At 40.7% G+C, this 12,632-nt stretch overlaps 1 protein-coding gene across 5 annotated transcripts in view; it reads right to left on the bottom strand.

Moving 5' to 3' along the window:
* The window catches only part of siz (Brefeldin-resistant Arf-GEF family protein schizo), a 277,137-nt gene that overhangs the window by 100,499 nt on the left and 164,006 nt on the right, over nt 1–12,632 (bottom strand). Inside the window, exon 1 of one of the 5 annotated variants that reach the window (XM_083117511.1) lies at nt 4,363–4,451. The exons of the other annotated variants lie outside the window; for them this stretch is intronic. Within the exon in view, the coding sequence (XP_082973637.1) occupies nt 4,363–4,373 (11 nt within the window). The 5' untranslated portion in view covers nt 4,374–4,451. Of the gene's footprint in view, nt 1–4,362; nt 4,452–12,632 lie in introns of those variants that run through there. 5 annotated transcript variants of the gene reach the window in all.

Genomic DNA, 12,632 nt, shown 5'->3' with positions numbered 1-12,632 from the left:
TGAATATTTGTTTTATCTTCATGAAGGCAGTACGTTTGAAAGGTATAAATCTATTTCAATGTCTGTATCACAAACAAACAAAATATACAGTGCGCATGCTATTTTTATATATGTAATTGAACATTTTTAGGATCAAATTAACACGAATTTTTTTATTTTATTTTGGTCCGGTACTTGTGGATAGATGGGATATACAGAATAATATGTTTCGCAGGAATTTTAACCCCCTAGTACCCAACAGGCTGTCCTCCTTCGTGCCGTGCGGTCTAAGGCGCTCTGCTTTGGAACTGCGAGACGGCATGGGTTCGAGTCCGCCTGGGTTGAGTTGTCTCTGGGTTTTTCGGCCTGTGTATAGGACCGGTGGCAACACACCATCGTGAGGACATTGGGGACCTACGAGTGAGTAGCGTATCCCGGTCTGGGAAATCTTCTATAACGGCTGAGTGTTCGACGTGCTGACCCCACGTCACCTCATTACCGGTTGAAGATCTCCACACCTCTAGGTAGGATTGTGGGAGGGAGACTGGCAGTCGGGAGAGAGGCCAAGGTCCTTCCAGGGCTGTAAGGCCACGGGTTATTATTATTATTACTACTACCCAATAGGCTGGGAATCTTGGATTTGCGATCAATTGTGTGAGAATATCCTGAAAATCAGTCTCCAACCTTCCCATCATTCTTGTTTACCACCAAATCAAATCAACTGTTGCAGGACAGACAGTGAGCACCCACAGCGAATTTGGAACCCGCTAATTAGTTATTTTAATTCGCTATTTCCATGTAGATACTATATGAATCCACTGTTTAATAGCGTGTAAAAAGAAGATTTTGGGGAACTGAAAACATTTAGGAGGATATTCAAACATGATAGCGCCCAACTTGACTAAAATTAAGTATGCCATACTAGTGGTGCATGAGGCATCCCTTGGTTAAAGTAATCGTAAAAGTTATTCACTTGTAGTAACAATTCTACGGCGATAAGCAATATTTACCCGGTAATTGCAAAGAATCTGTGCTGATGTTTTAACATTATGTCTGTCTCATCAACTTCACGACAATCGGCTTTGATTTACATTAGAGTGGAAAATGTTGCACATTGTCTCTGTGTGACTTTGCTGAGAATGTGTAAAATACTTGTTATAATTACATATGTATATTCAAGGAAAGGATTGAGGAAGGAGTGTCTGCTAAAATATGCATAATATGTGTAACATTGCAGCGGATTGTAAAAGAATGGAATGAGAAAATGTAAATTAAAGAACCTGTAAAAATTACACACATGCGTTTCCACACTTAATATATGAATCTATTTAACGCTAATGTTCTTTTCTTCTCTGGCAAAAAAATAATGCATTCAGTGAAAGTCTAAATATGATAAAGAACAACGGAAAGATTCTACAGGACTTTTTAAATCTCAGCTTCTTTAAATGAAAATCCTGTTCTAAAGTTACGACATAATCTACATCTCCACCAGATGAAGGTGTCATGATCAGTTCAAATTTCAGGTACCACTTCATGTATTTTCATAGCTGAAATATGGACAACTTTTATAACCGTGCATTACACGAAATTCAATTTATTATCTGATGTCTTATCTGGTGGTTTAAAGAAAATGAAACGGAAATGCGTTTGTTGTGTGTCACAACAAACAAGAAGTATTTGTGTTCTTTATTTTAGGTTCTCTCTCTCTCTCTCTCTCTCTCTCTCTCTCTCTCTCTCTCTCTCTCTCTCTCTCTCTCTCTCTGTGTGTGTGTGTGTGTGTGTGTGTGTGTGTGTGTGTGTGTGTGTGTGTGTGTGTGTGTGTGTGTGTGTGTGTGTGTGTGTGTGTGTGTGTGATAATCGGGACGATGGAGATGAATTGTGAAACGTCCATGCCTTGCTCAGGTTTCGCGTCTCGAATACCTTTCTCGGTAGCAGGTCAAGGAGGCTCGCTCGTACCGGGTCGTCCCGTTTTGCCGAATCCCGTTTCGTCGACTGGCCCAGACGTGCATTATATCAGATTTCACACCTAAGTAAAATTTTAGGCGAAAGGGAAAATCCCGTTTTGCTGAATCCCCTTTCGCCGAATACTTTGAAGGGACATTTCATGTGTAAACAAACAGAAAACTTCTTAAAAAGTTATATGGTGAAAGATACCTAGAGGAAGGACCTATTTATGTTTTTGTGGATCTGGAGAAAGTATTAGATAGAGTGAATTGGATGAAACTTACAGAGGTAATGAAAGGATGGGTGTAGATTGGAAAGAGGAGAGGCTCATCAATCTGTAAGTACATGAAACAATGAGTTAAACTGAGAGTAGAAGACGAAATGGCACGTGGGAGTGAAATTTGGGAACAAAGATCACCTTCAATATTCAACATCTGCTTAGAAGAAATAGGAAAGAACTTTCTCCCGAATGGGGTGGTGGTAATTATAGGAAGAACTAAAATTTACAAGATTTGCGAACGACATGGCTTTACTAGCATAACACGAAAGGGAGTGAATACTTGAATGCCCACTGTGAGCATTCGGGATGTTATTAAATTGAAACAAGAGAGAGGGTTATTGGGAAGAAATCAAGGAAAATTAACGTGAGAATTCGAGGCCAAAGTAAAGGAAAGGTTGACCCGGGATGTATCATAAGCATTGACATGGGCTGCAGTCAGGAAGTGAAGTTGAGAATAGCAGTGGCAAAAGAAGCCTTTAAAAGAAGAAGTGTGTTTGTGAAGCTTTGGACAAAGAACTAAGAAAGAGACTAATGAAGTGTTTTGTGTGGAGTGTGGTGTTGTATGATGCAGAAACCTGGACCTAAGAAGAAGTGAGGAAGATCAACTAGAAGCTTTAGAAATGTGCATATCGCGAATACTGGAGCTTTTGAAATGGACAGACCAAGTAAGAAATAAAACCACATTGGAAAGAGTTCGTGAAACAACAGCAATGCTCGAGAGATCAAGAAAAGGAATATACATTGGTTGGGACACTGGCTAAGAAGGAACTGCCTGCTAAAAGACATACTGGAAGTAACTACTACTTAAGATTCACTTACATCAGCCATGAAAATGTACAACAAGTTTCTGATTTCGTTGAAATTAATTTTCGCTTCAGTCCCTGAAATTTTAAAGCACAGGGAAAACTCTCTACCTTCAAAATATTCGGGGAAAGGGGATTCGGCAAAACGGGAATTCCTTTCTTGCCGAAAATTTTGCTCAAGTGAGATATTTGTCTCTGGGCATTCGACGAAACGGGAGTAAATCACTCGTACATACAAGAACAAAGGCGTAGCCAGGATTATTTTCGGAGGGAAGGGGACATCCATCCATTAAAAAAAAATAGCATGTTAGAAAATTGCTAAAGGAACACAGTACTGAATTAAGAACATTGAATGTATCTGACACTATGAATATCAACTGTAATTACTGTATTAATAAAAACAACTACTTTTGCAGAATGTTATAGAACATCTTAATCTCGCATAGCAGAAAGTTTATTATTTTCGAGGTGTTTTTCATCGAATATGTGCAATTTTTTACAAAATTCATGAGAAACACTAACGATCACGTAAAATACTGAATTTTACTGTTTTATTATTGTGAAAATTGTGCACCTACATTTAAGACATGATAAAATAGTTCCGTTACATTTCCATGCTTAACATGAAAACAAGCACCAATCATCAAATGTTGATGTCTTCTTCTTCTTTATTTATATATATATATATATAATTGAAATCAGTTTCTATTGTTATGGAATAATTATAACAAATGTTAAAACTAAGAATGTACTTACGTATTTCCAGCTTACGGTTCAGTAATTCGGAGGCAACTGTCGTTCGTATCAACACGTGAGGTTTTTCCTCTCTCTCTAATTCGTTCTGTGAAATGAGCACACAAACCGCAACCTCCATGAGATTACATGAACACGGGTAACACGAAACTGTTACGCGCTCCCAACTGTACACTAACAACAATATGCTTTTCTATTTCAGCCCGGAATCAATCTCAATTTAAATATATGATCAAATATAAGAATAATAACAGACAAGATAAATGCACCGTAATTACAGACTTGAACCCGCGAGTCATTTCAAGTTTGCATCTGTCATTTGAAGGCCAACATGACACGTAATATGCTAGTGCAGCAGGCAGTAGCATAACGAATTAAATAAGTTTAAAAATCTACTTTCACCTTATTCAATAGCAAGTATTTAACCGATCTTACTGAAGCAAAAATATGATGGGATTACAGCTGTTGAATTTGTAGACGTAACCTTCAGGGACATCTGACTTGGAAACCCCGAAGCGCAGCTGCACGGCAATGTACGTACCAAGGATAAATGCTTTACGCACGTCAAACTTTCACTATGTAATACACAACTATATTCCTCACCTATGAAACATTGTTATGACCAACAACAAACTAGTTGTCCCACTAACATCTGGCAACACTTACGCGCACTACACTTCCTCATCACACAAACACGTCCGTATTACCACTGAGTGGAACTGAGAGCTAAGGTTGTTCGCTCGCTGGACCGGTCCCTCCCACACCTCCAACCCCTCCCCCTTATCCGAGTGTTCCACATAGTCAGCGACCAAGACGGCTGACTGGCAGTGTATCTGGTTGCTGGCGGAGAAACTCTTCCACAAATGCAGAGAAGATTTTCCGAATTACCGCTGGGTATTTTGATAACGGTTACAGTGGCACGCATGGCATTGGTTTAACAATCCATATGTATAAATATATATTTATAAATTGAAGGACAAGGCTGATAAATTGGGAAAATTGCTAACGTTCGGAACTTTATTTCGAATTTTCACTCGTGTTCAATTTCAGTATGTTCGAAACCTTGAGTAATTGTATTAAGTTCACTTTATGCACAGATAGGTTAATCGGGGCTTGACCTACAGTTTAAAGTTGGATATGAACCACCGAGCAATGTGACTACACCGGGTATCGAACCCGAGATCTCTTGATTATAAGGCGACGACGTTGCCATTACGCCATCAGGGAGCTTCAGTATGTCCGTATATTTAGCTTTGTACATCTACTGAACCCGTAACACGTCAGGAATTTCTAGGGGATATGTGGAATTCAACCCCTCTAGTTGCAAATGTTTAGTTTTTCGGGGACATATATAAATATCCCTATGCATCGAATGAACTGGTTGGACATACCTCACCAACACCGGACAGTTGCATGAAATACAGAACGATTGTTACCTTATCTCATCTTAACGTAGACACTAATCAACATTTGCCTGTCTGCATCTGAATTATGATAAATCAACGTTCTTGCTTTAATACTCTATTGTAAATTACTATTAATACTATCTGTCCCCTCTTGATGTTCGTAACTTTCAATTACATTTAAAATTTACCTATTAACTGAATTTCATAAGCTTATTTCTGTTGTGTATTCTTATACTCTTATGGCATTCAAAGCCGTGGATTATGTTGTTTTTTTTGTTGTTGTTTTAAGTAACAATTCTGTAGTCACACAAGTTATTCCTTCAACTAAAATGTAGACGACTTTCCAAGTTGTAGTGCAATCTCAATCCTATTCACCTTCTACTGCAAGGCAACTAAGTCTCTCGAATGAACAATGAGCTAAACGTTAATATCCATTACAATGGCATTCATTGCATCAGTTAAATATCGAATTTGGGGATGTTGTGGAATTCATACTATTTGTAAGTAACCGACATGAATAGCAAACATGTTGAAAAACAGTATTTCCCACAACAAATATAAATAAACACATAATGGAAGTATCCTTTATTGCCATTCCAATTTATATTCATGATGGGTACGTGGAAAATATATATATATATATATATATATATATATATATATATATATATATATATATATATATATATACAGGGTGTTTCTAAAGGTCGTTTACAACGCTTGGGAGGTGATTCCTCACACGAAAACAAGCAAAAAGTGGAGTTCCATTTTTACGACTGAGGCTTCGTTTCCGAGATAGGAGCCTCGCAAAAGGTGACAAAGTGAACGTCACACCTAACTGGGACGAATACTTTCACAGATAGAGAGGCGGTTCCAAGGGAATCATAAAGAAATCGTATGTGCTCATTCCGGAAGTCACTATGAAAAGTTCACTGCACGCATGCGCAATGGAGTCCTCAAAGGAATTGGGGATTTCCAGCAAGAAGAATGCATGGAAAGGGTATGTAACGCAGCAAGAAGGACCGTGACAATGAGAAATGCGTTAAAGACAACACACCCCGATCTCAAACATCAAAATATGAGCACGGAACACAAAATCCGAAAAGATGAGCACGGTTGCATACCCCAGTTACACACGAGTAATGAACGAATCATGTTATGTGGCATACGAGGGACACATTACTCCACCAGGAGGAGGGAAAGAAAAACACAATATCAGATTATTGCGACAACGTGTATTTTTACACGCGACAACTACGTAATATGCCCCCCACACACACACTCAACAAAGAACAAATGCTACAATGTCTTACGCACAGACAGTGCGTGTCACTGTACACCAACTGAAGATGTTACTTTCACCACACAAAGGGGGTGGGGAGCAACACCAAGAGTGTTCTCACTGGGATTTTCCGAGGGCGATAATCACAGACGGTTTTCAAAATGTCTGCCGTTCACTTGTACTCAGAGATGACAGCGACGAATCAAGGATTGTCGAGTACGAGCAAACAAGCCAGGTGTATCTGCTACCGGCGCGGCGGCGACGTTGATGCGAGCAATGAGGGCCTCAGCTGATGTGACTGGTGTGTCGTGAACGAGGGTTTTCATTTCTCCCCAGAAGAAAAAATCGAGATTGTTGAGATCTGGCGACCTCGGTGGCCAAGGCACAGGCTCATCCCTACCAATGAACCTATTGCGAAACACGTCATGTAGGAAATGTCGTACATTACGATCGAAATGAGCTGGTTCCCCACCGTGTTGGTACCACATTTCTTGCCGCAGTGCCAAAGGTACGGTCTCAAATAGTTCAGGCAGAACCTCTCTAAGAAATGCATGATACGTGCGACCATTCAGGCGAACAGGGAGAATGTATGGTCCAATTAAATTATCATGTACTATCCCGCACCACACATACACTGAAAACCTGTGCTGGTGATGGGCCACAAAAAGTGCATGTGGGTTGTCAAAGTCCCAGACATGACTGTCTCTACTATTGAAGACATCCATCCTGGTGAATATGGCTTCATCTGTCCACAATACCTTTGCCCCGAATTGAGGGTTTGTGTCCAGCTGATGCAACAACCAATGGCAAAACTCCATACGAGGGCGAAAGTCACGAGGTAACAGTTCTTGTACTTTCTGCAGTTTAAAAGGGTGCATTCCTTCCTCTGACAACACTCGCCAAACATTCACATAAGACGTGTTTCGTGCCCGAGCGAGCACGCGCGTACTGGTGCCAGGATGTTCTGCGTCCGCTGTTAACACATCTTCTGCAAACTGATGTGTGCGTACACTTCGGGGTCTTCCAACTTCTTGCCGCGGTGGTAACACTGACAATGTTTCACGCAGTCGACTGTCCACTACCTGAAAGAAGGCGTGAGACGGTAAACGTCTATGTGGAAAGCGTTCTCCATAAAGACGCCTTGCCTCACTGATATTACCACGCACCTCCCCATACATGAGATGCATGTCTGCTAGCTTCTGAGTCGTATACGCAGCCATATGTGTAATAGGGAGCGGGAACTGCAAAGTATCGTTTTTGTTTAACACGAGCACACTGCACAAATTGGCCGTATCACCGTACGAACACCACAGACCAATTGTTGCAATACTTGACTTGCCAACTCCACCACGTCAACTTCTTTCAATACAACATACTAGTACTCTTCAATGCGTATGACAACCTAGAGTGAACTGTTGATCATATCACAGCACCTGCAACACGAGTGGAACGACTGCCGGAGAGAACCAACCCTTCGAGCTCCTCTCGCGGGTACAGCAGTCATGAAGGTCAAACGTAGACTACGAGAGCCAGACTTGCCTGCACCTTGTCGCAATCATCTGACATTGTGTTTTTCTTTCCCTCCTCCTGTTGGAGTAATGTGTCTCTCGTATGCCACATGACATGATTCGTTCATTACTCGTGTGTAACTGGGGTATGCAACCGTGCTCATCTTTTCGGATTTTGTGTTCCGTGCTCATGTTTTGATGTTTGAGATCGGGATGTTTTGTCTTTAACGCATTTCTCATTGTCACGGTCCTTCTTGCTGCGTTACATATCCTTTCCATGCATTGTTCTTGCAGGAAATCCCCAATTCCTTTGAGGACTCCATTGCGCATGCGTGCAGTGAACTTTTCATAGTGACTTCCGGAATGAGCACATACGATTTCTTTATGATTCCCTTGGAACCGCCTCTCTATCTGTGAAAGTATTCGTCCCAGTTAGGTGTGACGTTCACATTGTCACCTTTTGCGATGCTCCTATCTCGGAAACGAAGCCTCAGTCGTAAAAATGGAACTCACACTTTTTGCTTGTTTTCGTGTGAGGAATCACCTCCCAAGCGTTGTAAACGACCTTTAGAAACACCCTGTATATATATATATATATATATATATATATATATATATATATTATATACGAGAGCTAGTCAAAAAAGAGTGAGAATGATTTATTTTTTTAAATATCACACAGTGAACATGCAGCGGTGAAACAAATTTGCGCGAGAAGAACTTGTCTCGTGGAATAGGCAGATAAAATTGCAAGCGCGTATACGCATGCGTCTGGTAACACTGCGCAAATAAAACGCGAATGGTCAGAAGTCGCATACAGAAAATGTAGTCGGTTCGTGAGGAGCAGTACGCGGCTTTGAAATTTTGCGTCCGTCTGCAGAAATCCGCCACGGAAGCATACGAAATGTTGCAGCAGGCTTACGGCGAAGATGTCCTTCCACAATCAACCGCATTTCGATGAGTCAAACAGTTTAAGGAGGGCCACAAAGCAGGGCGCTCCGGGTGAACGAGATCATGGTTAACACAGCTGCCTTCATTGTTCGGGAAGATCGCCGAATAACAATAGATGAACTGGCGGACGTGTTATACATTTCCCATGGTAGTGCGTTCACCATTCTGCACGATCGCTTGCACATGAGACGCGTATGTGCAAGATGGGCGCCGAGATTGCTAACGCCTGAACAGAAGCAGGAGAGAGTGGAGGTGTGTCGGGAGCCTCAGAGTCTGGTAGCGGAGCATAGCGAGGCCTACCTGAATTCCATCATAACTGGTGACGAGGGTTGGCTTCACCACTACGATCCCGAAAACAAACAGCCAAGCACAGTCTGGAAATCACCCAGTTCTCCGACGCCAAAGAAGTTCCGTCGGCGAATAAGGTAATGGGTGATTTCCTTCTTCGACTACCGTGGAATGGTCTACCAACATGAAGTGTCCCCGCATACCACGATTACTGGGCAGTATTACGTGACAGTTTTGAAGAACTGGCTGAACACATCTGTCGAAAACACCCTGAGCTTCATCCATCTGGTTGGCGCCTACACCAGGATAATGCACGCCCTCACGCTTCCAACGTTGTTGCCCAATATCTGGCTCGACAAAACATTGAATGTGTCCCGCACCCTCCATGCAGCCAGGATCTTGCTCCGTGTGACATTTTTTTGTTCCCTCGTTGGAGAAGGCGGAGGCGGTTCTGAAGACGATGTCAAATGACGGGTTCCTGCACGTCTTCCAGGACTGGCAGACACGTTGGTCCAAGTGTATACAACTCGACGGGGACTACTTCGAAAAATACCATATCAACCTGGACCCTGCCTAATGTATTTCGTAAGTAAAAAAATCATTCTCATTTTTTTTTGACTAGCCCTCTTATATATATGCTTTCTTATATTCTGTGTAACCTTAAGGACTTAATCGGAACAAATGCAATGCCTATACCATATACAGTGGACTATTTTTTTATTCGAACTTGGTCAATTCGATTTATTCGGTAATTCGAATATTCCCATTGAAATCATCTTTAATTATAGGCTACATGTACTTGTTCTTTCGAATTTCTTTCGTGTCCCTTCGTAGTTTAAATTTAAAAGGGCCTACTGTATATTAAGACGTTTACTACAGCTCTTTATTATTGTGGTCGAAATATACCTGTGACTCAGTTCGGAAATATTCATTTTTCATGTCAATGAAAACCTCTCTGTAATGGAAGGAGTTTTAAACGGTTTTTCTCGAAGTTAACTGCCCGACCCTGTGGCCGAGTGGTTAGCACATCGCGCTGCGACGCCAAGGGTCCCGGGTTCGAATCCCGGTCGGGCTTGGTTGTTTGTGAACGTCCATTCATCAATTTCATCACTCATCCCCATCTTCGCAAATTAGCCAAGAGGCACAAAACGCGAAGTAAAATAAACTAAATCAAAAATCAAATCGAAGTTAACTTTCTATATTGCTTCAAATCACAGCCCTAAGTTATAGTTTGTTTCGTTATATAACAAGCCTCAACGCAATTTATGCAAAAAGAAAGAAAGAAACTAATTTCTCCAATAAACCAGTGTTGTTAAAGGTCCAGGAAGCCATAAATTCTAATGAGTTCTATTGGGTTCCGCTGCAGGACCGGAACCTTTCTTTCTCGGACAATTTAAATTCGGTTCAAGTTGCGTATTGGTTCATTGAAAAAAGGTTCCTGGACCGTATTTAAATTCAGCCGGAAAAAAGGTTCCTGAACCCAATTGAAATACTTTACAGATAAAAAGGTTATTTACGGTCCAGAACCCATTTACGCTTGCTGATTTTCTCTCTTGGACCGGAATTGAATTTATTTAAAATTCCTGGACCTTTAACAACCCTGCAATAAACACACTTCCACAGAAAATGTTGCATTCACTGAGACCAAGACGAGGTGATTGTGGTGTGAATAGTCGGGATCTGTATTCCTGCGTAAATGTAAAGAAGGAAGAGGATATGAAATATCCAGGGAATTACATTTTGGTCCTTTCATTACTGCTACAGCTTTATTGCATCCACAGATTATATCAGGTCGCGGGTTCGAATCCCCGATGTTCTTTGCGAGTGTCCCTTTACCAATTTCGTCATACAGGGTGTACACAAAGTGTCCGACACATTTCAATTATTAATAAATTAGAAACTTACGAATATACAAATAAACTGGTGGAAATGATACATAGATAAACTCAAAAAGGTTTAACGTCCTGTATCAGTACATTTCTATGCGTGCTCCTTTTGTCGCACGGAGAAAGTCAAGACGATAATCGATTTCTTCCCACGTTCAGGTCAGCATGTCGACATCCACAGTCGCTATCGCTTTGCTTATTCTGGTTTTCAGTTCATATGTTCGTCTCTTTTGCCTAAAAACAACGTTTGCCACATATCTCCAGGGAAAAAAAATCAATGGGGTTGTGCCAGGTGACCTTCAGGGCCAAGGAATCGGACCACCACGTCCAATTCATCTTTCCGGAAGCGTTCGTTCAAAACCCAACGAAGAATGGTGACGAACCTTACAAAAGTGATGAACATTGATGAACTGAAATGTACTGATACAGGATATTAAACTTTTTGAGTTTATGTAACTATCATTGGCACCAGTTTATTTGTATCTTCAATGAGTCAGAAACTTTGTGTACACCCGGTATTATCACTCATCCTCATCGTCGCGATTAGCCAAAAGTGGTAGAAAAGCGACGCTAAATAACACAAATAAAAATCAAATAACATTATATCAAAGTAGTTCCGTCTTCACGTGGCGTTCCTACCCGAGAAAGGAGACGATTTGGTGTAAGTTCTTGCCTCCACCACGAACTCAATGAAGCAAGTCATTTATTTTCTCTGATCCTGTTAGCAGTCAACCTTCAAGGACGCAGTATTTGCGTAGGAAGCAGATGGCATAAGTGACTGACAAAGAACTCATCACAAGATTTTTTTCAAGCTCTAGACTACAAGAAGAAATTTGGAGCTTTTTGTGGTCTTGTGAGAGTGAGCACCCAGATTGTTTAACAAAATATCCTTATTTACAGAGATTATTTGTGGTCAAGTGTACAGGCTTATGTTTACAAATTCAAGATAAATAATAATCGACGGGGCATCCTCAATCCTCTTCCCTAAAATATTTAAATAAGAAGTTTCCGGAGGGTCACACAAGAACATAACTACTTCCTGCAAAAAGTCTTACCATCCGGTGAACTTTGTAGAATTGGAAAGTGTATTGTGGTGTTTCCTTAATGGCATCCAATTTTAGCACTAATCCACACACAGTGGTGAAGAAAATTATTTATTTGTATGTCCTTTCAATATGTTTTAAGTATACATACACTAGATGCATTCATTTAAACAGACATTTTACTTTTCAACATATTTATTTATTTATTTATTTCCGTTAACGAACCCAATAGGCTGACGCTCAGTTAGAGAGAGTTCATGTTACATAATAGCACAGAGATACAGGTTATCAGACATGCTTCAGTGAGCGTTATTTGAGTGATTTTATTGCAGCATGTTTAAATTGCATGCAAGACATACAGAATAAATCAATATTTTTGTTACGCTTTTCGAAGGCATTGCAGAGGACACTCCTCTAGAGATAGGGGATCTTTTGAGAATATTTGTTTGCGCCCTATTAACATAAAAGGTTTGATGATTAGGTCGCGTCTTGTTGTTAGTCATTTAAAT

Source organism: Lepisma saccharinum, chromosome 2, assembly GCF_977018435.1.
Source record: "Lepisma saccharinum chromosome 2, izLepSacc3.1, whole genome shotgun sequence".
NCBI lineage: Eukaryota > Metazoa > Arthropoda > Insecta > Zygentoma > Lepismatidae > Lepisma > Lepisma saccharinum.
This window is presented reverse-complemented; position numbering and strand designations above follow the sequence as displayed.